General features: G+C 43.4%; 2 protein-coding genes across 3 annotated transcripts in view; one reads left to right on the top strand and one right to left on the bottom strand.

Annotated features, from left to right (window-relative positions):
- The first annotated feature begins 14233 nt into the window (after window positions 1-14233).
- Window positions 14234-17065, top strand: LOC308581588 (tigger transposable element-derived protein 1-like). Of its 2 annotated transcripts, none has more exons than XM_081184220.1 (2): window positions 14234-14525; window positions 15052-17065. In XM_081184220.1, exon 2 carries the CDS (start codon window positions 15283-15285, stop codon window positions 16975-16977), a length of 1695 nt encoding a protein of 564 aa, XP_081040346.1. In that variant the 5' UTR covers window positions 14234-14525; window positions 15052-15282; the 3' UTR covers window positions 16978-17065. The 2 variants fall into 2 exon arrangements, with proteins under 2 accessions (XP_081040346.1, XP_081040347.1); XM_081184221.1 differs by lacking the exon at window positions 14234-14525 and having other exon boundaries at window positions 14854-16041; window positions 16183-17062.
- Window positions 17066-18345: 1280 nt separating this feature from the next.
- Window positions 18346-27234, bottom strand: part of LMCD1 (LIM and cysteine rich domains 1) — a 58262-nt gene continuing 49373 nt past the window's right edge. The window contains exons 5-6 of the mRNA XM_081184308.1: window positions 19532-19747; window positions 18346-18505 (exon numbers count right to left, since the gene is read on the bottom strand). Coding sequence (XP_081040434.1) covers window positions 18347-18505; window positions 19532-19747 — 375 coding nt within the window. The 3' untranslated portion in view covers window position 18346. The remainder of the gene's footprint in view (window positions 18506-19531; window positions 19748-27234) is intronic.

Here is a 27234-nt window from a genome sequence, read left to right as displayed (position 1 = left end):
AGTAGTAGTAGTAATAGTAGTAGTAGTAGTAGTAGTAGTAATAATAATAATAATAATAATAATAATAATAATAATAATAATTTATACCCCACCCTCCCCAGCCAAGGCCGGGCTCAGGGCAATGATAGCAATGTAGGCTCAGCTGTTTTTTTAAAAAATATATATTTAATAAAATAAAAAATGTTTTGTCGAGATTTTAAATTCTATATTGGGAGGGAGCCACCTCAAGAACTTCTCAAAATGGAAAGGCAGGGTGCAGATACTTAAAATAAGTAAATAAATAACTCGGCCATGTTAACCTGACAGTTAAGTCCAGTTGCAGATGACTCTGGGGTTATGGCGCTCATCTTGCTTTACAGGCCGAGGGAGCCAGCGTTTCTCTGGAGTTATTCTGGGTCATGTGGCCAGCATAAGTAAGCCACTTCTGGTGCAACGGAACACCGAAACCAGAGCAGTGCACGGAAATGCCGTTTAACTTCCCGCTGGAGCGGTACCTATTTATCTACTTGCACTGGTGTGCTTTGGCTGGCAGGAGCTGGGACAGAGCAATGGGAGCTCACCCCATTGCGGGGATTTGAGCCACCAACCTTCTGATCAGCAAGCCCAAGAGGCTCAGTGGTTTAGACCACAGTGCCACCTGGTCCCTAACTTGGCCATGTCAGTGCCATCAATTGCATGGGTTTTTTCCATAGCATTGGCACCCCACGGGGAGGGCACTGCCCGTTCCATGGAGGAGAGCCACACAATTGTTTCTGTCTACATGTTGGGATCATTTAGGGTGCAGCCCTATAGTCATTAAACTTTGAATAAGTACCACGGTCTCAAAGAATAGAAAAAGACAGGATTGCATTGTTAGACGTTTCCCCAGCTGTGTGGGATCTCTTGGGGGCTAAGCTGTCACCTTGCAGCTGGGAGAATGTTAAAAGGGCACCTGGAAGGATTTATGGTGAGAGTTGTGTTCCTTAATAACATGCTGTTCTATAAGGAATTTTAAAGGAAATCCCTTATCTCTCTGGCTATTTTCTGGCAAAGAAGAAACATGAGATCCTCCCACTTTATCACACTCTCAAAGCATGGTGCTGTAATATTGTCAGCCTAAACTGCAGAGAAAGCCCTGTTTAAAGCAGGGCGGTTCTTTCTCTGCAACTGTTCCAGGGCTACAGACTTCCCGGTTCATGAGGATGACCTAATAGGTACATATCACTGTTAGATTTTCATAAGCAGCGTTGAAAGGCTGGTCTGTCCTGCTAGGTATTTGGAGGTTCACATTTTATTTGGCATATGATTTATGTGCCATGCCAACTGCTGTTGTTACCATTAGGATTGTATGATTGGATTGTTGTTTTAAGATGTTTAGTCTCATGTTTTATGCAGTTAGCCATTCTGAGCCGGCGAACGGCAAGCTCTAGCAAACTAAGGAAGGAAACTGTCATCTCACACCACCAGTTCACATCTTGGTTGTTTGAATGCCTTCTCTCCTGAATCCACAGTATAATTTGATCTTCATAGCCCCACCCCCACCCCCCTGGTGCTACCTTTCTGGAAGTTGTACGCTTCAGACATTTCACTGCAATAAAGTCAAAATAACTTATTTATGGTAGCAGCATTTACAACCTTACTCATTTAGACCAAGCTCTAGCTATCAAAATATTTGTTTTAGTCCTGTCTTTCTGGCAGATTCCCCAGTGCCTGATACTGACTTATCTGTAGAAATAGAAAATGGGGAGGATCAAGGGAATGTGGTAAATAAAAAAAAAGCTTTTCTCCTCACTTCCTTACATGTGCTGGTTCAAAGAAGGACTACTAGAAGTGAACATAAGAATGTTTCTTTTTCTTTTGCCATGAAAGCACATTTCAGATGTTTTTGGAAGTTGATATGAAACCGTGTGTGTTCCAGCTTTATTTCTTTGCTTTATCATCTTCTCCTAGCCTTCTTCGGTTTCCCAGGGCAGATGGCATTTTCTGTTACTTGAGCTGCTGCTGGAAGCTTTATCTTCTCATTGGTGTGGAGGCACAACTGCAGGGCTCTGTTATTATCTGGGACTATATTGCTGTCCTTGAAGCTATTGTGAAAGCAGGCAAAATGCAGAATGAAGGCTTTCTGCACAAACAACATAATTTCACATTTTGCCAGGTTCCTTAAATAAATAGCACTCTGATAGTATTTCACTTAATTCTTCATGATCAGAACTCTTGTGCATCGGAATGGATCCCCTTGGGGTAGAGGATGCTAGACTCCAACTCCTATCATCACTGACCACTGACCAAGCTGATGGGAGTTGTAGTTCAACACTTCTGGAGGGCACCAGGTAGTGAAAGGCTGCTGTATAGCAGGGCTGGGTGATATTTGGTTTTCAACTTTGAGATACCTCACTAGCTAAACATTTCAAAATACCAGTATAGAACAATGTCTGAAATAAGGATGGAACTACAGTGGTACCTCGGGTTACATACGCTTCAGGTTACAGATGCTTCAGGTTACAAACTCTGCTAACCCAGAAATAGTACCTTGGGTTAAGAACTTTGCTTCAGGGTGAGAACAGAAATTGTGCTCCGGAGGCACGGCAGCAGCGGGAGGCCCCATTAGCTAAACTGGTGCTTCAGGTTATGAACAGTTTCAGGTTAAGAACGGACCTCCGGAACGAATTAAGTTCTTAACCCGAGGTACCATTGTATATAGAGGCATTGGCTGGCTTCAGTTTTTCCCACATGGTGATTTTTGCATAGCACACACATACACACATCATGATTTGCGGTATATTGCCAGGTCAAAAATTATGAAACCAATACCATGAAATGGACTTGAAACTGGTTTTGACAAATATCACCCCTTCCCAAAAAACCCACATATCATGATTCACAATATATTGCAAGGTTGAAAACTATAAAAACCGATATCAAGATATGGACTTCAAACCGGTTTTGGATGAGATATTGATATATCATCCAGCTCTAGAGTGCCTACATTTAAAAACTAGACTGAGTGAGTGAAAGCATAAACTCATCCCTCCATCTTTGTGGTGATAGGAATTCCTTTGCATGCTATGCTAATGCACATGTGCTAGTGTTCTCTGCATCATGATTGTATCAGTTGATGCGTATGCCATTAGACATCAGATTGTTTGGACATACTCGACGTTGAATGGCTGGGACCACCACACCCCTGATTAAAAACAAAAGTTCTTGTCTCCATTTCTTTTAAATTCAGAGCAGCGCAGTGCAGTAATGATAGCCAGATGTTTGGAAGAAGGCAAGGACATTTCATGTGCTCCACCCTATATTTGACTGAATGAAAGGAACTATCCCAGTGGGAGTGAGCAAAGGTTAGGGCAGTACCTCTTGCAGAGCCATGAAGGCTGGCTGTAGCTTTAAGAGTCTGAGGTCAAGAGTGCTTTGAGGATGATAAGGGGTGCGTGCTGATTGCCATTATGTGCGACTGATGTGAGCCAATTGGGTCAATGCCCAGAGCTCGTTAATTGTCTGCCTGCGTTATGCAACCTAAGCAAAGACAGACGATTGCTCTTTAGGGATGTTCGATCTTTTAATGCACTGTCATCAGGCTTTTGTGATTCTGATAGAAAATAATAAGCAAAATACAGTTTACATTATATTCAATTCTCAGAGTGCTTCTATACAGAATGTCAATAACCTTTACAGCAATTCTGCAAAGGAGGTCAGTTATTGCCTTATTACAGATTGGGAAGTGAGGCTAAAGCTACCCAGCGAGTTCATGGCTATGCTCAGATTTCAACTGGAGCCTTCCTGCTTATAGCTTGGCTTCTGCTCTCAAACGCTGCACTGACATGATAGAATGTCAATCATTATGAAGGAGATTGTGGGGTGGAACCTTCAAGTTGTACTCTATTATTTCTGCCATGTGTGGGGCAGAACTACTTGCCTTCAGGAATTTAATGCAGAGCTCAGTACTGACTATACCAATAGTCTTCATCCTTTACGGACTCGTATTTAACCCAAACATGCATTTGGGGACCTAATTCTGATTCTTTTATCATCTATTTGCATGGTGGAGCCAGTGTGGTGTAGTGGTTAAGAGCGGTGGACTCATAATCTGGTGAACTGGGTTCGCTTCTCCGCTCCTCCACATGCAGCTGCTGGGTGACCTTGGGCCAGTCACACTTCTGTGAAGTCTCTCAGCCCCACTCACCTCACAGAGTGTTTGTTGTGGGGGAGGAAGGGAAAGGAGATTGTTAGCCGTTTTGAGACTCCTTCAGGTAGTGATAAAGTGGGATATCAAATCCAAACTCTTCTTCTTCTTCCTGCTGTGACTCACCAGTTGATACCGATTGACAGTAGCTCTCCAGAGTTCCAGATCAGGGTTTCCCCCACTCTTACCTGGCAATTCAGGAGTCAAACCCGCTACCTCCTGCATGCAAAGCAGATGTTCCACCATTCATCAGGTCCAAATTAAAATTTGATTATTCTAGTGCTGGAGATGATGGCTTGTCACCACTTTGAGCAGAGGCAGTTCTAGGATAGTGTGACTGGTGTGCTTGCACAAGTTGCTTCACTGTAGGGGGCAACAACACAATGCTTTAGAACAGAGTGCAAGAGGCCGTGTGTGGGGGTGCCAAATTTTAATGTTGCACAGGGTGCCACTGAAATTTGAGTGCCCAAAGTCCGCCACTGCTTTGAGCATCAGAGCCAGCGGTTACAACAAATGCTCATTAAAGACCGGAAACAGTCTGAGCACCACATAAACTTTGTGTAAGCAGATCAGGAAGAATTATGAATACACAGATCTTCTGGAGGAGCCCTCAGTGTGCAGAGGAGTGCAGCCTTAAGGCATGGGTGAGAGGGATGAGGGAGAACCAAAGCAGGCAAGTCACCACATCCAACACCTGCTAACCTCTTGTGCTTGGTCCAGATGTACAGACTTCAGCAGCTAGGGTGCTAAGTGAAGCACTCAGCAATGCACATCTTTCACCAGCACTGAAGGAACTGCATGGGCTTCAAATTAGCTAACAAATCATGTTCAAGGTTTTATCATTGATATACAGTGGAACCTTGGTTCTCGAACGCCTTGGTACTCAAACCTTTCAGTTCCTGAACTCCGAAAACCCAGAAGTGAGTGTTCCAATTTTTGAACATTTTTTCGGAAGCTGATCATCCAATGCGGTTGTCGGCTATTGTTTCCGGGGCACCTACGCCAATCAGAAGCTGCGCCTTGGTTTTCGAACATTTCAGAAGTAGAACGGACTTCTGGAATGGATTACATTGGAGAACCAAGGTACCACTGTATCTTGAGGCTTGGGTACCTAGGTAACAACCTTCCCCATTATATACCTAACTGAACATCCTACTGACAATACCAGTAGGTTTCATGGTTTTATGAAAATGAGAGTTCCCTGTGGTACTAAGGACCCTCTAGACCTCCTTCCTGCAGTACAGGATGATGGGCTTCAAACAACAATGGTCGTCTTCTTTGACTTGGAAGACGTTTTAAAAGTATGCTGCATTGTTTTTTGGTTTCTTCTTTTTTTGTGTCATACAGTGAGCTGTATTTTAGATGAAATATGTTTATGGTTTTTGTTTTGCCTTTCTGGTTATTTTTTGTAAACCGCTTAGAAGCTCTTTTGGTATTAAATGGTATATAAATATAGGAAAACAAATAAGAAGGCAAAGCTGTCCTTTTCCATATTCAATTGTTGAGTATGTTCTCTCCTCTTTAACAATTTCCCTCCCAGTGGGAAGTGGGATGAAAATTCTCCAGGGCTGTTCTAGTTTCCTTCCTTTGGATCCATGTCTTCCCCCAATCCTCTACCACCATTCAAGTTCCACTTTTGCTGACACAAAAGCCATGGAACTCTCAATGGTGGCAGGACATAATGAAGACAGGTCTACTTCTGGAAAGGCAGACTCCCCTCTCCACTTGAAGCAGGAGATCTCTTCTGCCCTAAAGCCCCTTGGAGTACCTTCCCAGAGACCACAGGATTGCAGAGTGAGCCTGTTGCAGATGAATTAAAAACTGTGGCCGAAAGCTGCGAGCTGGCACACCTAACTGACCCATATTTTTTTTCATTTCATTAACGGAAAGCATGCTTTCCCCTCCCAAGTTAAGACATCTAAGTTTTCATAATATTTATTTTTGTTCTTGGAATCTACTCCAGGGATGTGGTTTTAAGTTATGGGTTATGGAAAAACAACCATGGAAAATCCACACTCGAGAAGAACAGTGTGGCTTTAATGGAGCAACTCCTACTGCAGGCCTGTGAAATGAAGCCTTACTTTGGCTAAATTAAAAGGCCAGCAAACAATAATTTTGTGAGTCTTCTGGTCCATTTGGAGTTGGGAAGCCACACTTTACAAACATAACTGTAGTTCATGCGGTAGCATGTTTATTTGAATAATTTACTATTGCACTGAACTTTTGCTAACTTTTTTTTTTTAAAAAAAAGAGTACTTTTATCACTATCTTAGATGTACTGCAGTCTAGCAATTTTGCATGCCAAGGACGGATTAGACCGAGTAGTATAAAACTGTCTCTCTGGCTTTCGGTTAACAGTGTTGGCTGATAAATATCTACTACAACTTCAGTATAACTTCCAAAAATCTGAACATAATTAGCTCTACTTCTAAGAATCAAAACAGTGAACCAGACACAATGGGATTTGCTTATTTACTTCTCTTGCATAGGAAAAACTGCATACATTGACATGCCCATCACCCACTACACATCCACAAGGCAGCTCCTGAGGAGGGGAGGAGTCTGATCTGGATATCACCTGCTCAGAAAGGATCACCTGTCACATATCTAATGCATGAGGGACCAACCCTTCAGATCCTGTTGGACTGCCGTTCCCATGCAGACTGTGTTGGCTTAAGCTGATGGGAGTTAGCATCATCTAGCAACATCTTTGCTTTGCCTAGATTTTGCCCAGCCCTCCAACCCTATTGCAGGTAGTCTAGACCAGTGTTTCCCAAACGTTTTTGGGCAACGGCACACCTGCTTACCGGAAAAAAATCTCGCGGCACACCACCATTAAAGCCCCGCCCCGTGACGTCAGCGCGCAGCGTCACGCCGGGAGGGACGCACAAAAGTGAACGTTTTTTCCCTCCCCCTTGCCGGGGTGGGAGGAGGCAGCAGAGCGAGGGCAGCTGAGGCAGCGGCGGCAGCTGAGGCGGCGGCGGCTGCGATAGCGGGCGGAGGAGGAGCCGTCGCCGGGAGTTGCTGCTGCTGCTGTTGCTGCTGCTGCCCGGACATGCCGGCCTCCTCCTCCTCCGCTGTCTCGCGCTCCTCCCTTTTGCGCGCGCTGCCCCGCCGCTCTGCACGACCACCGCGGAGCCGCCCCGGCTCGACGCGGATCCTCGCCGCCGCCGCCTCTCGCCGCCGCCTCTCGCCCGCCTCCCTCCCACGGCACACCAGCCGGTGTCTCACGGCACAGTAGTGTGCCGCGGAACACCGGTTGGGAAACACTGGTCTAGACCTCTGCCCACTTGCCTGTATTTTACCTAAACCCATTTCAGTCTGTCACTTTTCTCCTCCTTAGTCTCATGTTGCCCTTGCAGAACTCAGCGGGGAAGTGGGTGGGGACAAAACCTGAATTAGCTGGCTCTGTCTGCCATTGGCTGTGTCTCCACCTGCTGTTGGCCTCCTGTCCTGCCAATCACAACGACACCACCCATCACTAATTAGCATCCAGAAAGGGTAGGGCCTTTTCTTCACCTGCGCAGGTGGCTATTCATGACTTTAGGCTTCAAAAACCTTTGGTTTGCAAGTCCCCCCTCTTGTCTTCTTATTGGAGCAGCATGGCAGCACACTGATCTTCCAAGATACAGTGTTTTCTCCAACTAGATTACATGCAGAGTAATCCCACTGAATTAATGGACCTAAGTTGCTCATGAATTTCAATGTGTCTGCTCTGAGTAGGGCTAGCATTGGATACACCTAGCATTTTTTGAAATTGATAAAATTCTTGTAAACCAAACCACTGCTTTTAAATGACAATTCCCTGCAGCACACTTTCCCATGTTCACTTTCCTAGAAATTTTATGCTTTATGTTCAAACACAGTATATTTACAATGGCATCAAGCTCTCCCACTGACACTTCGAGAGCCAGCCATGTTTTACTGAGGATCGGCTGTAACCAAAAGCCTATGAAGAACTCTTTTTAATATTGTGGCTCCAAAATACATTGTTAATCGCAGCTCAGCGCAATAAATCATTTCTTGTAAAACCATCAGGCATCAGGTGGAAAACCTGAAAGCACTGTTCTGCTGCTTAATAAAATAATATTTTTTAAAAATACTTCTAGGTTTTCTGTTAATACCTCCTTGTTTCCACACATTTTAATTACCTGCAGCGAGACCTAAACCAGCCTTTTCTCAATCAGTCAATTCTTCTCACTGTGCAATGAATCTGTCTCACACAGCACAAAAAAAAAAAAAGGAGTCTGGTTGTAATTCCTGTCTGCAGTGGCCAATATGAAACAGATGAGGGTATTGCATTTCTTTCCTTTGATTAATTTAGCTGTGCCAGTTAGTTTAATTCCCTGCCCCCCAGCACAATTTGCCCCAGAGTGCTCCACACTACTGAATAAATCTGTTGTTTGGTTTAGAGTTTTCATTTAGTATGTCCTCCTAACAATTTAGACAAACCAAAATAACCCAGCTACGTGATAGGAGTATGCTTTAACCTTATGTGTACTGAAATACACATAATCTAGGGCATGACCTCAATTTTAAGCCTTGGCAAATATCTAAACTGGTCATAGAGATCTCTATACGCTGACATGAAAGGTCTCTAAAACAGAGGTAGCTAACAGGTTTTGGCTGCATTCATTCCTGGGCCATAGCTCTTACCACCTGCCATGGCTGGTTTGGCCAAAAGTGGGTGAGACCATCCTTTACTCTCACAAGCAGCTCTCCTCATGTGATCCATGGAGGGAGATTATTGATTTATCCCTGGTGGCTGAGGAAGGAGCAGTTTACATCCAGGCAGTTTACATTCTCGGTAGTGGCGCCCACCCTGCGGAATGTCCTCCCATCAGATGTCAAGGAAATAAACAACTACCTGACTTTTTAGAAGACACCTGAAGGCAGTTTTTAATGACGGATGTTTTGATGTATTTTTAATCTTTTGTTGGAAGCCGCCCAGAGTGGGTGGGATAGATAGATAGATAAAGGTAAAGGGACCCCTGATCATTAGGTCCAGTCGTGGCTGACTCTGGGGTTGCGGCACTCATCTTGCTTTATTGGCCGAGGGAGCCGGCGTACAGCTTCCAGGTCATGTGGCCAACATGGCTAAGCTGCTTCTGGCGAACCAGAGCAGCACACAGAAACAGTTTACCTTCCCACCGGAGTGGTACCTATTTATCTACTTGCACTTTGACGTGCTTTCGAACTGCTAGGTTGGCAGGAGCAGGGATCAAGCAACGAGAGCTCACCCTGTCGCGGGGATTCGAACCGCCGACCTTCTGATTGGCAAGTCCTAGGCTCTGTGGTTTAATAAATAATTATCCCCGTCAGCATGTTGAGCCAGGCAGAGGTGTCCGCCATTCCTGCTGGGGGGGGGCAGCGGCAAGAGTACCAAAATCAGTGAGTTTTGGGGGGTAGCCAGAAAAAAAGCTTGGGGGAATGGGGTTCAGATCAAACATAAGTATATAAGGAAAGCTCTCCTGGATAAATCCATAGGCCTGTCTACTAAAGGATTCCGTTTTCCACAGTGACTAACCAGATACCTTTGGGAAGCCTAGTTCACAAGCTAGGCTAGAGGCAATCCTCTCCTGTTGTCTCCAGCAGCCATTATTCAGAAGCATGCTGTCTCTCATTCTAGAGGTGGCAGAGAGCCATTAAGACTAGCAGCCATCAATACTTAAGCAGAAAGCAAGGACATGCTAGCAGACAGGTAAGTGAAATACAAAATACAGAGATTATGGCTATGGCAAAATCTGTCCTTCAGTTTTCTTGCCCTGAAAACAAATCTTCTGTTTTTCTCCCTCATTTGCAGGTTACTTTAGAATTCCTTTAGCCTTTTCCTGGATGCAGCGTGGAGTTTTCCTTATTACCGTGAGGTGGCAGGTTTTGTGTCTGTTTTAACGTTTTCCCAGCATTCTGCAGTCCCTTGGCCTTTAATTGAAGTTCAGAAAGCAGTGAGGTTGGCTACCAAGTGTCTGGGATTGATGTACTTGCTAATTTGATTTAAGGGAAGTCCCTCCTCTTGATTTTCATTTGAAAACATTTCTTTATAAGTAAAAAAGACTTAAGAAAGTTATGGGGAAAGGCACTGGAAAGTGTGGTATAACAACTGTTTGACACAACATTGCTTAAGAGGAATCTAATTTCCAGTAAGGTTAGTCATATTGGTCCCTTTTTTAGTAGCCCGAGGACCATAAAAAATGGAGGAAATTAAAAGCCCCCCTTCACAGGGATAAGTAGCCTTGTTGTGCATATATTGCTGCTTACTCTCTTCTTAAAAAAAAAAAGTCTAGCGGCTCACCTTCTGAGTAATTTATAATTCTCATCATCATATAACTAATAATCAACAAGAGTTGCTGACAACTGGCCATTAATTTTAATTTTCCATTGTCAAAGAAGGAAAAAAAAAAGTAGAATTTCAAACCCAATGGGATAATCAGGTTCAGAGGATTGAAAACAATTTGCAGGGCCTTTTCCTGTCTTCACTATAAAGACCATTTGTTCTGCCTGGCTCTTGGAATATAAGCTGGCAACATACCAAATATGTCTGCTTTACAGAAAAGGAGACTTTATTCACGAAGTTGAAGCAGCGTCCAACACAGGTCTGCTAGAATTTTTGCACCTCTCACTCATTCATACACAGCCTGGGCTTTATGTCACAGCTCTTAGAGTGGTTCTGTGGTAGAATTTAAAGTAAAACGGCTTATCTTTGAATCTAGGTATAGCTACACAGCGAGAACACCAGCTGTGAGATGTTATTAAAAACAGGGTTTGTCCCAGAACTGATCTGTATACACCACGAACCCTCAGCAACTGTCTGATGGAGGTGAGGGAAGGGAGTCTCCTATTTGAGCAGTGTATCTCTTTCCATGCATTCTCTCCATCGTTTCACATCTTCCATGGGATGGGCATATGTCCCCATTGGTGTTTCAGTTTCTCATTAGTCCAGGTTTATGTTCAGCTATCCACATTTCCACAGCAGCCTTGAGGTGTTTTTTTTTTTGGGGGGGGGGTTCTTTTATAGCCCTTGTGAAAATGCACCAACATTTCAATGCAATTTCTACCTAATATACATATTTTTGGAAAACAATTTCCCCCCAAATAATGCATTTTTGAACATTATTTTCACTAATGAATTCGTTTTTATTCACACTTTACCTCAAGTCTATTTATTTTTTTTGTACACATTCCTTGCTTGGAGAGCTGCAAAAATTCAGAGAAGTGCAAATTTCGAAGTATGGCAGTGTTCTGAAAAGAGCAAAGCAGGTAAGTTCACATTTAAAGGTGACTCTAAATGAATTCCACATTCTAATGTGACCAAAAGACAGAGTTTCAAGCACATGCTGCTCATCTATTATTGCTTTCTCTTCTCTCTCAACTATGAGGTTAGGGTTAGACAAGATGAGGGCAGAGACCTGAACTTCAGCCTTCCAAATCTGATATTGAAAGCATTGCCAGCACTATCCTTCTCCCCTTTCTGACTCTGCCCCTTCTGCATAGTATATTCCTTTCAGGAAAAACTTTTTAAAAACATCTGAGTTGCTTAAAGGCCAAGATAAAAAAGTGATGAAGACACGTCTCAAAAGGCTTCCATTTCTTTACATTTTATTTTTTCGAATACTTTATATTTAAGCATTTAGAAACATTTTTTCCATGTCTTGTCAGTTAATGTTAGATATTAGATATTTTAAGCCCCACAACTTAAAAGAACATGACTATTTCTTTATTATTCACACTATACACATATAAACTACCTGCACTGAGGTGATGGGCATAATTCTCCATGTGCTATTTCACCTGCAGTCCCCATTAAAAGAAAAAGGGGGATGGATTGTATGGGGGGGGTCAGGGTTTGGTGAATTCTGTCCCCATCAAACCGACTGCCCAGACTGTCCAATCAGAACTATGTGATTCGCCTGAAGACATCCTGCCAAACTTATGCAATGGGTTACTTCTGAGGGTGTGGCCGGCGTGCGTCCCAGGGACATGATGGGGCGGGGCGAGCGACGCAGGGGCATGATGTGCATCTGGGGTTGCACAGTGTGTGGTGCGTGTCCCAGGAGGCTGCAGCGTGTGTCTGGGAGGGGGGGCAGCCGTGATGGCAACCTTTTCCCAAATGGTGCCCGGGGTGGTGTGCTCCGCTGCCCCCCCTCATATGCCAGTGACTGTGGTAGCATCCTTTGCAACACATGTGCAATGGGATTACATGCAAATCTGATCATACTTGATGCAGCTGACTTCACAGACTGCTATGTGGCAGAATGCTACAAAACCATGGACGCCATCTTTACAATCCATTCTGAGGCATTATAGGAAGTCCAGCCTGCTTTTGATGAGGCAATTGCTCCTTTGACCCATGTACCGCATGGTCCATCTCTTTGCATCAGAGATGGGGAATCTGCAGCCTTCCAAATACTGTTTGACTACAATTCCCATCAGCCCAAACCAACCCTGTCAATGGTCAAAAATGATGATGGGACTAAGAATCAAACAACAACTGGAAGGTCACAGGTTTTCGGTGCATGTGTAAAATGTGTTGAAGAGAAGAAGAGTAGAAGAAGAGTTTGGATTTGATATCCCGCTTTATCACTACCCGAAGAAGTCTCAAAGCGGCTAACATTCTCCTTTTCCCTTCCTCCCCCACAACAAACACTCTGTGAGGTGAGTGGGGCTGAGAGACTTCAGAGAAGTGTGACTGGCCCAAAGTCACCCAGCAGCTGCATGTGGAGGAGTGGAGACGCGAACCCGGTTTCCCAGATTACGAGTCTAACCCTCTTAACCACGACACCACGCTGGCTCTACTGGCTGAACACCCAAATACCATCCCTATAGATGTCTGCATTGGAGCTGTATTGACACTTCAATAGGCTTCTTTAAAATAATAATAATTTTTTTTTAAGTGTTAAGAGTCCTGCATTGATTTTAAAGTAATTATTTTTATACCAGGTGAAATCATATATAAAATTGTGGGGATTTTTCCTTCTTTTACCAGTTGCCATTGGCCAAACAAGCTGTGCATTTTATCTTTGCTTCAGATTTTAAGTACTCACATTGGAGGGGCAGGGTAAATAAATGAATATATTCACTGGTGCATTTACATTTACAGCCACAGTTAGGTGTCACAGGTAAGCACTACTGAAATCAGTGCACCCCAAGCAAGTTCAGAGGTACACACTGCAATGGCTCTTGAGCAGGTATTGTATATTAGGTAGAAATGTGTTCCACAAGCCATTATGTCTTATTTACACATTACTTGGGAGTGTCAACTGGAGATACTACAATGGAACACATTTCTCAGTCATAACTGGTGGTGATTTGCCAGCATAGTTGCATCAACGGATTGCAGTTTTTATTTTCAACCCAGAAACTCACTGTGCATATATAACAGGCCGAATGGAGTTCTCCTGTGCTGCCAAAAAAACGTTGTCCAAAACTAAATTTACTGAAGAAGCTTATGCTTTGTACATACCTAGTTTCCATAAATTCTTTAAACAGCCACACTGATTATATGTCTGAAAGCAAAATACAAGCATCTAATATGTGCTATGTCTCAAATCAGAAGAATTAATTGAAATTATTTTCCAGTTCTTCACCTCAAGTAACTTCTGCTCCCACTGTATCCTGACAGGTGATCACAGTACATTGGCGATTGTTGCTGGACTAGTCAACCAAACCAAATATTTACAGAACTAGTAACGACAAAATAGTTTCTATAGCTTCTGAGGGCTCCCTTGGTTATCTGTTATAAATGGGCTTAATCTGAGTTAAAGTTTCAGCTTCATAAAGACATGCAACTAATATTGGCCTTGCTGCTAAGCCCAAGCAAATGAATGATTAGGAACTAGATAGACTTTACATATTCCAATGTACTCTTATCACAAGAGTCAATGCACATCTTGTTGGATGTGCCTTGGATAATGTTCATGATCACATGCTGCTTTCTTAACATCGTACAGTTTAAGCTGATGAGAGTCTCATCATAAACATTAGACATAATAAGATTCAGAAGGACCTGAAGGTCTCCATATCTATAATATGATCCAGTAGCTGAGACCAAATACAGTGGTGCCCCACAAGACGAATGCCTCGCAAGACAGAAAACTCACTAGATGAAAGGGTTTTCCGTTTTTTGAGCTGCTTCGCAAGACGAATTTCCCTATGGGCTTGCTTCGCAAGACGAAAACGTCTTGCAAGTTTGTTTCCTTTTTCGTAAAACCGTTAATACCCAGGGTGCATTGCTTGAAGAGGTGCAGTTGCGACTTGACTTCAAGGAGCAATACATTGCACGCGGTGTGGTAGCCTTTTTTGAGGTTTTTGAGGACTTTGCTGATTTTTGAAGCTTTTCCAAAACTTCTTTTGCAGCCATTTGGTAAGTTAAACTTTTAAAACCTTTTTGGGGTTTTTTGGATTTTGGGTTGAGGTGTTTGGAATTCAAGGACTTGGTGTTGGGGAGAAGTTTGCAAGAATCTGGGAGCTTGTGTGGGTTTTTCCTGCATTTTTATGATTTTTTGTGACCATTGGGGCACTCTGCTGTTTTTTTTCAAAAAAAATTCTGGGTTTGAATTTCTGTGTGGTGGGTGGCTGGGGGAAACAGTTGAGGAGGGGTTTGTAAGAATCTGGGAGCTTGTGTGGTTTTTTTCTGCATTTTTATGATTTTCTGTGACCATTGTGCCGTGTTGTTGTTTTTTTCAAAAAAAAAAAATCTGGGTTTGAATTTCTGTGTGGTGGGTGGCTGGGGGAACAGTTGGGGAGGGGTTTGCAACAGTTGGGGAGGGGTTTGCAACAGTTGGGGAGGGGTTTGCAATTTCTGTGTGGTGGGTGGGTGGCTGGGGGAACAGTTGAGGTTTTTGAAGACTTTGGTGATTTTTAAAGCTTTTCCAAAACTTCTTTTGCAGCCATTTGAGGATTTTGAAGACTTTGGTGATTTGCAGCCATTTCGTAAGTTAAACTTTTAAAACTTTTTTGGGGGGTTTTTGGATTTTGGGTTGGGTGTTTGGAATTCAAGGACTTGGTTCTGGGTTTGAATTCCTGTGTGGTGGGTGGCTGGGTGCTTTTGAATTTTTTGGGTGTGAAGCACTGATTTTTTTCTTTCTTTCTGAGTTTACGAAGCTAGGAGCCGTGCTGTCATGGGACCCAAGAAGACTGCTGCTGCAGAGGCCAGCGAGAGGAAGAAGGAGAAGGTGACGCTGGAAATGAAGGAGATCATCCGGAAGCACGACGGTGGAATGCGTGTGACAGACCTCGCCAGGGAGTACGGCAGGAACCCATCGACCATCGGCACCATCCTGAAGATGAGGGAGAAGATCCTTGCGACTGATGCAGCCAAGGGAGTCACCAGGATCGTGAAGAACCGCCCAGCTGTCCTGGAGGAGGTTGAGAAGTTGCTGCTCATCTGGTTAGAAGAGAAGCAGCGTGCAGGGGACACAGTGACTGAAGCCGTGATTTGTGAGGAGGCCAAGGCCTTGCACACAGACCTCGTCCGGGAACAGCCAGGAACCTCAGGCGAGCCAGAAGTCTTCAAGGCAAGCAGAGGCTGGTTTGACCGGTTCAAGACAAGATCTGGAATCCACAGCGTGGTCAGGCATGGAGAGGCTGCCAGTTCTGATGTTCCTGCGGCTGAAGACTTTGCATTGGAGTTCCTGGAGGCTGTGAAGACGGAGGGCTACGTTCCACAGCAGGTCTTCAACTGCGACGAGACCGGGCTGTTTTGGAAGAGGATGCCCAAAAGGACTTTCATCACTCAGGAGGAGGCCAAGTTGCCTGGCCACAAGCCCATGAAGGACCGTCTGACCCTGCTCTTCTGTGCCAATGCAAGCAGTGACCTGAAGATCAAGCCCCTGCTGGTGTACCACTCGGAGAACCCACGGGCCTTCAAGAAACACAAGGTCGACAAGGAGCAGCTGAGTGTCATGTGGCAATCCAACAGTAAGGCTTGGGTCACACGTGTGCTGTTTGTGGACTGGGTCAATCTTGCTTTTGGCCCTGCTGTCAAGCAGTACCTGCTGGACAACGATCTGCCGCTGAAGGCTTTGCTTCTGATGGACAATGCTCCTGCTCATCCTAAAGGCCTTGAGGAGGACTTGTTGGAGGAGTTCAGCTTCATCAACATCATGTTCCTGCCATCTAACACCACGCCACTGCTCCAGCCGATGGATCAGCAGGTCATCGCCAATTTCAAAAAACTCTACACCAAGGAGCTTTTCAGGCGATGCTTCGAGGTGACTGATTGCACCACCATCACCCTGCGGGAATTCTGGAAGGACCACTTTGACATCGTCACCTGCTTGAAGATGATCACCACGGCCTGGAAAGGGATCAGCCAGAGAAATTTGAATTGCGCTTGGCGCAGCCTGTGGCCGGACTGTGTGGCACCAAGTGACTCTGATGCACCAGAGTCAACAGTGGTGCAGGACATTGTTGCCTTGGGGAGGACCATGGGCCTGGAGGTCACAGAGGACGTCTGCGAGCTGGTGGAGGAGCACGACGACGAGCTGACCACCGTGGAGCTGGTCGAACTGCAGGCAGAGGCTGCGCAGAAGCAGGCCTCGCTGGAAGAGGAGGAAGCAACTGAGGAACGGCTGTCCTCCAAAGAACTGAGGGACATTTGCATGAAGTGGAAGGATGTGCAGGCTTTTGCAGAGCGGAACCACCCTAACAAGCACGTGGCACATGACCTTGCGAACACTTTTGATACAACGGTCATGTCGCCTTTCAGGGAGGTGCTGAAAAGGCGGATGAAGCAGCAGACCATGGACAGGTTCTTCAGCAAGAAGCAAAGAGTGGAAGAGGAACCTTCTTCGAGTGGTCCCCCAGAGTCTTAGAAAATGTAATGTACACTTTGTTGATTTTTAAATGTTTTTCCTGTCATGTTTAGAAACTTAATTTACTGTTCCTTCAATTTTTGAAATGCTCTTTACAGTATGTGTGACGTTAAAGAGCACTTAATAAACTCTTGTTGTACCAAATTTGGCTTTGTTTGGACTTTTTTTGACCATAGGAACGTATTAATTGGATTTCAGTGCATTCCTATGGGATTTCGTGCTTCGCAAGACGAAAAATTCGCTAGACGAAAAAACTCACGGAACGAATTAATTTCGTCTTGCGAGGCACCACTGTAGTAAGTGAGTTGACATAATGCCCAGGGTTCATTATTATTTCTAAGTCACCAAAGCATATGAGCAAGTGTGTTAATGCCAACATTTGAGCTCATCCTCCAGTTTCAATGAAAATAAATAGAGGGAGTGGAGTTAAAAGAGAGTCAAGAAACTGTTGAGCACAAACCAGTTACTCATCACTCCTTCCTGTCTCTTGGCTGTCGCAATAGAACTGCTCCACGTGGCAGATTTTAATAGGTATGAAACTGGGTAAAAAACTAATTGGGATGAGAAAAAGAATATACGGGACAGACTAACAACCAACACAAACTATTTATCCATCGCCATAAAGCCCACTGAAAGCTAAGCATAAAGCAAACACATTTTGTTTTAAGAACAGCTATAGCTAGAATTATTTGAATGCAAGTTGCAATATACATCTGTTCCAATCACCCTGTACAAGCCATTATTACACCAATATCTTGACGAACATGAAGACAAACAGTTTACTATAGTAATCTTAACAGTACTTGACTTGTAAACACAAGTTAATAAGCAGATCCCTTGCATCTGAGAAGTCGGTCATTACAACAAAGAAGAGAAAGTTCTTGTGAACGTCAGGGTTATATACGTTTTGCCACATAGTTCCATTCTTTAAAGCCACTAATTTGGCTGGAGTTAGTGTGGTGGTTTTGATCTATAAATATAACACTTTCATAACAAGAAAGGTAGTGAGCCCCGACAGCAAAATTAAGAATTCTGCATGTTTCTAGAGACCCTTGATTAGTTATTGTAACATGCAGGCAATCGGTAATTGAACATTATGGGCATTGGTTTCCAGAACGTTAGTTTTATCTCTCTAGAAAGAACTAGAACATTCCATTCTCTAGATTTCACCCCGATGTGTTTGCAACCCTGTCATCATTTCCCACCTCATTTCCCAGGATAACATGATTGTAAATAGCCATAGTAGTCCAAAGCCACTATGAAGTGACTTTCTTCACTTGTCCCCCCCTTCCCTGTGTTTTTATCCCATTAATTCAAATCTGGATGGCATCAGAAAATGAAAACTTTGGTTTGAGAAACTTCATGCCGACTAAGGATGCTTGTTTTTGCTACAAGTTGTACATAGCAGGTTGGCTGCATCCAGGATGAATGGTTGGCCTGTCAGCAAGGTCTCGCACTCCAGGCAGGTGAAGTGTTGCTTGTGCCAGGTGAGGCCTTCGACTCGCTGGTAGTCCTCAGAAAATATTATCTGTGGAAGTAAACAACTCCATTTATCATGTCACTTTCTTCCTAGAGCCAGCCAAGTCCTGTAACTGCTTCATTATGGAAGCAACACACAAACAAAGCAGTTGACAAGCCAAAACACATATAAAACAAAGCAGTGTTTGCATCATTACTATTTAGCAACACACCAAAAGAGGATATCTCTCAACATATACTACGGAAGTAGTTTGGCCTAGCTAATTCAAAGCTGTAGGGCATGTTTATATTCCGCTTTCGGTTTTTATAGAACCTCTGCTTATTAAAATAAAACTGAAACAACAAAAAAGAGCACCTTAAAATGCTTCTGGTTTCCATGATTTAAATATATTTCAAACAGCTCATGGTTAGCGAGGAGAGAGGTTAACTACCAGCCCAGTTTCAGATAACAAGCTAAGGCAAACACAAATCCAAATGTCCCTGGAGCAAAAAGGATGAGGGAGGAGTAGAGTGGCTGAGAGATCATCTCCAAGAGTTTGCATGTTGTCATGGTCCTGGTAAGTCATAGTTTAGTTCACCATGTTAGGCAGATCAGGCCACTGAGTTGAATTTAACGTGGTGCTTAGTAGTCCTTTGTGCAAGCAGAACGACCTGCTGTGCAATGGGACTTTCCCCTTCTCCTCTTCCCTCACCTGACCCCTACATCTATTCTAGGGTTTCCTCCAACCCTCTGGGGACAGTGTGGGACAGGAAAGCTCAGTTGTGCAAGCAGAAGTCATTCTACTCACACTTTTTTCAAAGCTGCACACCACTCCCTATATTTCTGTACCTGGTACTAAGCAGGTTCCTCCGTGAGTAGTTATGGTTCCACCCCCATTCACCTGTTCCATTTTCTATTCCTCAAATCCACCAAAATCCCCACCCCCACCCAAAAAGCACTCATATACTAGAGGCAAGTATTCATTTTGCAGATGCATTCGGCCAAACGCAATCTCTCAGAGCTGATAGTTTCTTATAGGCAGAGACATTCAGAGCTATGCAGGAGAAGAGACTTCCATTTCCCCAGCTGTCATACCTCGTCACAGGCCGCACAGCGTGGCCTTACGCTCTCACAGTAATGACGCCCACACCAGATGGCCCCATTGTTCCAGAAGTAGATCAGGTCCACAAGCGGTTCAGAACACTTGCAGCACACAAAGCATGCGGGATGCCACTGACGATCATAGCCTCCTCTGCTGGCATATACCACAGGGGATTCTGAGGGCAGCACCTGCTTGCAGAGGTCGCAGAACTGAAGAAGAAAGTAAGGCCGTAATGAATATTCATCCACCCTTTTGCAAGGAATAATAAGAAGAGTTTGGATTTAATATCGCGCTTTATCACTACCCGAAGGAGTCTCAAAGCAGCTAACATTCTCCTTTCCCTTCCTTACCCACAACAAACACTCTGTGAGGTGAGTGGGGCTGAGAGACTTCACAGAAGTGTGACTGGCCCAAGGTCACCCAGCAGCTGCATGTGGAGGAGCGGAGACGCGAACCTGGTTCCCCAGATTACGAGTCCACTGCTCTTAACCACTACACCACACTGGCTCTTCTAAAGCACTGCTCAACCAATTCACAGCCAAAGGTACAATTTCATGCTTAGTGTCAGCCAGCTCCCATTCACCTTAACCCCAGGGCCAGCTTTTAGGCTCTCCTGCCTTAGGCCCTCCAAGTGGAAGCATTTACATCAGCCGCAGTGTGCAATTTATTGCATGGCTGTAACTCAACACATCAATTGGCACCACTGCATGGAGACTCTTCATGGTTCTGCCGCCAGCATTGGCAAGAGAACGGGACAATGTTGGTCTGTGGCTACAGAGGGAGGACAAAGCGTGTTGACGTGCCCTAAGGGTATTTCAGCAATTATTCCGATTGTAACTCAATTGCAAAACAAAAAAACCGAACTGAGCAAAATGTAGACTACAATGAAGTCTCTCTCTCTTCTGGGTCATGTTAAGGCATCATAGAAATACATTTTAAAATAATAAAATACTAATTGTTCTTTACGCCATGAACAATCTTCAGAAATTAGATTCATATTTGTAATATTTATTTGTTTTATTAATTCAATTGTGATCTCCCGTGATGGATTACAGCGCAGATGGCAAGCTATATAGCAGACAGTCTGCTTTAAAAAATAGTAGGGATATGAATCAAAACAGTATTCTGTAGAGTTGGAAAAGGTTCTGAAAAGCGGGTGATAAACAGGATGGAGCCGCTCTGAGGGAAGTTTACAACGTTTGGGGCTTCTTAGCTTAGAGAAAACATGAAACAAGTGTATAAAATCAGCCAGAGAAAGTGGACAGTGGAAAGCTTTTCTTTCTCTCATAACATCGGAACTCAGGGATATCCAATGAATGTTAGAAGTTCCAGGACAAACAAAAGAAAGAATTTCTTCACCTATCACGACTTATTTACCTATTAACTTCTACTTGTTAATAGCTGCAAGAATGTTATTGGATTGAAAATGGAAAGTTACATATACCCTCCCTGGAAACAGTGGCTTAATAAAGTTTGAGATTTGGCTAAAGCAGCGAAAATAACACCTCATTTATGAGTGCAAATAGCAAATGAATATAGAAACAAATTCTAGAAAAATAGTTGCACTTTATACAACATGGCAAAGAAAATGGTTACTTCCTGCGAAACTAAAATTCAAGGGGTTTTTTTGTTTTTAAGTAATATTTTAATTTCATGTTAATATTATGCTCCCCACAGGCACTTGGCTGCCACTGTGAGAAGAAGATAGCTCTTCTCGTGTTCTTATTTTAATAAAATGTTACTGGGTTTTTTAATCCTGTTTCCTAGCAAATATTGCCAAGTAATTTTTAGCAGCATTTGTGAAGTCTTGTATGGCTGTTGTTCAACAGGGCTTGTGTGATCATGGGGACCTCCCAAGATAACTGTGGCCTAAGACATCCCCCGCCCTTCTCTTTAGCTTCACATAATTATTTAATGACAGGTTGAAGGGGAAAGATTCAGCAAGCTATAACGTTGACATTCAAATAAAGATCCTACCGATCACCTTAAATTATTGAATTATGACATTACAGTGGTACCTTGGGTTAAGAACTTAATTCTTTCTGGAGGTCCGTTCTTAAACTGAAACTGTTCTTAACCTGAAGCACCACTTTAGCTATTGGGGCCTCCTGCTGCCGCCGCGCCGCCAGAGCATGATTTCTGTTCTCATCCTGAAGCAAAGTTCTTAACCCAAGGTACTATTTCTGGGTTAGCAGTGTCTGTAACCTGAAGCATATGTAACCTGAAGTGTATGTAACCCAAGGTACCACTGTATTTGTTTCAGCCTTTTATAGTCTTGGGCTGTAATCTTAATTCCTGGCTAGCCATGGCAGCAAAAAACCATTTTTGGTTTTCTATTGGCTACTGAATGGGGGGAGAGGAACGGACGGACACTGGTGGTGGCAGCTTTTGCCTGCTCACTCCAGACTCATTGGGGTACCCCTCACCAATGGAGCTTCCCTGCTGGTGGAACTGGACAGCTTCTACTCCACTGAAGCCCCCTCTAGCATAGCAGATTCAGGGTCTGGTTTGGCCTGCCCATTATGAACTTCCCCCCATCCTGTCATGCAAATAAAATAATAATAATAATAATAATAATAATAATAATAATAATAATAATAATAATTTATTATTTATCCCCACCCATCCGGCTGGGTTTCCCCAGCCATTCAAAGAACAATACAATTAAACATTATATGGTTAAGAGTTGAGGGTGCTCTAGTTTGATCATAGAAGGCAGGCAGAAGGAAAAAAAATGGCCTCTTTTTGATATAAGGCTAGTTTGTTTGCTTTTAAGTCTGCTATTTCAACCATAAGGAAAGGCCGCTGTTGGCCCCCTGAGTATCCACGGTGAGAACTTATTTTCAATATGTGGCTTATCACATTGCATGCCAATGAATATTTCCTTAGTTAATACTGACAGCTTTTTATTTCCATTTCCACTGAAATGAAATAAAACAAAAACAGCTTCCCCGAAGAATCCCTCCCTTAAGCACACAAACCACGCTTTTCCTGTGAAGGGAAGCTTTGGCATCGGTGGAATATTTGTGTTCCAGCCCCAAGCTGAATCTCAAGAAAAGGACTCGGAAAGCCAAGACTTGTACATGGATTTCCCTAAACTCTTTGAAGACTGCAGTCTTTAGCCTCTTCCTTTATTACGAGCTTGCTATGCAAGTTGATCACATCACTGAAGGCCTACGGAGAGATGTTTTGCACTGGTGGGGAGATCTTTGCTGAATGTGGGAGGTTTAAAATGAGACTCCAAGAGGTAGTTACTGTGTGTCCAGTCTTAAGACACTTACACCGAGTTGTGAGAGGTTTGGACTGAGAAGAGGCCTCTACTTGCCTCTGGCAGCTTAGCCAGTTTCCTGCCAGTCAAGTAACACAAGCAGCACTTCGCCAGTGCAGACCTCCCAGTTTCTGCCCACTCAGTGTGCATGTGGAAGGCCTGCTTGCAGTATCCCTGCTAGTGGGGTTGGGTGGAAAGCCCTGACACAGGGCATTCTGAAGAAGGGGATGAGCTGAGGAAGGGGCTGAGCACCCATTGGCTGCTCAGGCTGCTGTCACAGCTGGCATTGGAAATGATCACAGTGCCAGTATGGAGTTGGTGCAGAGATCAGGACACCATCAATCTCCTCCTCCTCCTGGTGCTGCTGCTGCAAGTAACTAGGTTTGCCATGTTTCAAAAAGTGAATTATGCCGACATAGGCTGCTACACGCCTGGATTTCCCCTGACGTTTTGCTGATTTCTGCCGGACTCTGCTTCCGACTGCAGAATTCCAGGTACAGTGGTACCTCTGGTTGCAAACAGGATCCGTTCTGGAGCCCCGTTCACAACGTGAGCAGAATGCAACCCGCGTCTGCACGTGCATGGGTCGTGATTGGCCGCTTCTGCGCATGCACGTGATGCCATTTTGAGCATCAGCGCATGTGGCAAAACCCAGAAGTAACCCTTTCTGGTACTTCCAGGTCACCGCAGGACGCAACTTGAAAAGATTTAACCTGAAGCAAACGTAACAAGAGGTATGACTGTATGTCCAGGAAATTCTGTACGTATGGCAACCCTACAAGGGACCGGACTGGGGATGTTGCTCTGCAATTGCAGCGGCAGAAATTTTGGATTTCTTTGGCCTTAGATTTAATTGTAGACAGGGCCGGATTTAGGTTTGACGAGGCCCTAAGCAACTGAAGGTAATGGGGCCCTTTATATGTCCAGCTGTCCTTTGTCAACAACAAATTGCCACTGTTTTTTGTGTTGAATATGCACTATATGGTAATATATGGACCTAATAGGTATCTAAAGCCATTTGCACATAACAAAATATGTATTTAATCAAAGTAATTGTTGAACTGAAATACAATTTAAAAGGAGTATATTAATAGTGAAATAATTATTAAGCTCTAACTTGAAATGATTTTTTATTCATAACAAACTTAATAATGCAAACACATTGGCACTTGGCAATAACAAAAGTTCCTTTAGAAACACAATTTACAAAGACTCATAATCTAGTCTCTAGAAACTTGTTTTAACATGAAATAATAATAGCTGTAAATATATGATTTTGTTTTTTATCATATTTTGGAAATGTACATCTAGTTTTTTCCCTTTAAATTTTTTTGGGGCCCCCAAGAGAGTGGGGGCCTAAGCCATAGCTTGTTTAGCTTATACGTAAATCTGGCACTGTGTATAGATGTCCAACAGGAATTCCCCCATGAATCCCCCCCCCCCGCCATCAGTATAAACTGTGCTAGTTCACCATTATCTCAGATTTTAATGCTTGAAGCTTGAACCACCAAAATTATGGAATAACAGCAAAAAGCTTCAGTGCCCCCCCCAATCCAAATGGTTTCAATGTTTGGCACTAATACTGGTGTTCTCTAATGTCTTGAAAGCTGAAGTCCTTGTGGTTGAACAAATGTGGGTACGTTTTCAGCGAGTGTTTATTTGACTGCTGTTGGCTTCAAAGAATGCTCTGGAACAGAGGTGAATTCTGATTAGTAGTGGATGGAAAGCTTGGAGGCTTTTATGCTTCTGCCTCCTCTTTGCACAGTTTGTTTTCTTTTAACACAGCCAGGGTAAAATGGGCAAAGGAGGGACTTCTCCACCAGTGCACAGAATGTTCTGTAACCATTCAGGTGAATCTGACTAATTTACTAAGATAGTACAGTATTGACTCAACAGTGCAGTTAACTTGTAACTCAAGCAACATGTTTTTTTTTAACCCAAACTGTAGTATGTACAGTGGTACCTTGGGTTACATACGCTTCAGGTTACAGACTCCGCTAACCCAGAAATAGTGCTTCAGGTTAAGAACTTTGCTTCAGGATGAGAACAGATATCGGGCTCCGGCAGCGCAGCAGCAGTGGGAGGCCCCATTAGCTAAAGTGGTGTTTCAGGTTAAGAACAGTTTCAGGTTAAGAACGGACCTCGGAACGAATTAAGTACTTAACCCGAGGTACCACTGTATTCTTAACGATTGCATTCTTAAAATCACAAAAATCCTTATAAATTGCAGAGATGCAAAAATTAGATGCATAGCTATGTTGTCGCATTAAAGACTGATAGATATATTTGTGGACCAGAGCTCACTTTATCAAATGCAGGATTTTGTATTTTTTACAAGCTGGCCGAGTTTGCATTAAGAAACCTGTCCTGTAGTTTTGAAAGGGATGCAAAAAGAGAGGCCTTCTTAGTCCTGACCAGGGCCGGATTTAGGTTTGATGAGGCCCTAAGCTACTGAAGGTAATGGGGCCCTTTATATGTCCAGCTGTCCTTTGTCAACAACAAATTGTTGCTGTTTTTTCATGTTGAATATATGCTATATGGTAATTTATGGACCTAATAGGTATCTAAAGACATTTGCACATAACAAAATATGTATTTTATCAAAGTAATTGTTGAACTGAAATACAATTAAGGTGGTTCGAATCCCTGTGACAGGGTGAGCTCCTGTTGCTCAGTCCCAGCTTCTGCCAACCTAGCAGTTTGAAAGCACGTCAAAATGCAAGTAGATAAATAGGTACAGCTCCGGTGGGAAGGTAAACGGTGTTTCCGTGTGCTGCTCTGGTTCGCTAGAAGCGGCTTAGTCATGCTGGCCACCTGCCTGTATGCCGGCTCCCTCGGCCAATAAAGTGAGATGAGCGCCACAACCCCAGAGTCGGCCACGACTGGACCTAATGGCCAGGGGTCCCTTTACCTTTATATTTATAGTGAAATAATTATTAAGCTCTAACTTAAAATGATATTTTATTCATAACAAACTTAATAATGCAAACACATTGGCATTTGGCAATAACAAAGTTCCTTTAGAAACACAATTTACAAAGACTCATAATTTTTTTTGGGGGGGGGGGCAAGAGGGCGGGGCCCTAAGCTATAGCTTGTTTAGCTTATACTTAAATCCGGCCCTGGTCTTGACCTCCCTTAGAGTTGGGAGATAAGAGAATTGTCATAACCAGTTGTCACTGCTAAGTTTGAGTTAGGCAGAGGGCTGAAAGTGTTTGGGCTAGGAATGGCTAAAACTGATTTAGTCTTAGGGTACTGCTTCTTTGTTTGAGAACCCAATGCAGAATTAGCAATTTTGCACCTAATTATTTACAAATATGCCAGCAAATGTTATACTGTATAGGATGCTAGAAGACCCTGTCCAAACTTGTATCACCGTCCCTGGGTTTCCCCTCATCTCTCAGAGAAGTAGGGAACATGCAAGTGTGAATAGCAAAAAGTTTTTTAACAGGAGGGTCAAAACCTCTGTACGTGCAAAGGGACCACACTCAATGTGTCATAGAAAAGGGTTGTTATTGCACTGAAGGAAACTAGTCTGTGAACAATGTTTTGTGGCTTTGCAGATTCTCACTTATTGCTTCATAATGGCAGCCTGGCACAGCAAAGTGCTGGCACATCACACACAATTCAATTTTCCCGGAGAATTATAGAGTAGACGTGTAATTGCTAATTTATTTATTTTTAAAAAAATCAAGATAATCAGATAAAAATTATAGGGATTTCAGCAGTGTGATGGTACGCTTACTGCCAAGTATTGAGATGTATTCTAAACAATTTGAACATGGAAGAAGTTTTAAAAAGTAGATCTTTTTTTGAGAACACCAGGAACCTGCAGTTGTAAACCAAAGTGAGAAGCAGTCACTTTGCATTGTACTTTGTTTTAAATTCTACAAGATTTTATCAACAACCTAACACTTGTTGATTGAATAGCCTGAGGACAATCTATCTAACCACCCACCCACAGCCCTTAACACGGGTGCCATTTTGCTAATCCAAACAAAAGCTTAAATGTTCCATTTTTTTGGAATGTCAGAACCTTCCATGGAATTTTGCAGAGCAGCCCCATAGTTTAGCAGTCTCACGACATCTGCACAAATGGAGCTTTTGTAATTGCTTTTCAAAGAATTTAGCTTTTCCACTGGTGCCCAAAGGAAAAAAAATAAAGCATTAAATTCTTCTGGAGAATAAACACCACAGGTATGTATTTACTTGGAGGGAAGAACTTGCAGTCAAAATAAACCTCCCTTGCCAAGATGGTTTTTACAAATGCCTTTAAGCGGAAGTCTTAGCCTTCAGATAGGAAGGGTAGTGTGTATTTCCCCCCCCCTAGAATGGGTAACAAAAATCATTCCCAGACTGAGTCGCTGCAACATGGTCTAGCAATGAACTTGCAAAGGGTTTTCACTGTTTGTAATATTCCCCCTTTTG

Source organism: Podarcis bocagei (genome assembly GCF_964188305.1).
Source record: "Podarcis bocagei genome assembly, chromosome: 2".
NCBI classification, from domain to species: domain Eukaryota; kingdom Metazoa; phylum Chordata; class Lepidosauria; order Squamata; family Lacertidae; genus Podarcis; species Podarcis bocagei.
This window is presented reverse-complemented; position numbering and strand designations above follow the sequence as displayed.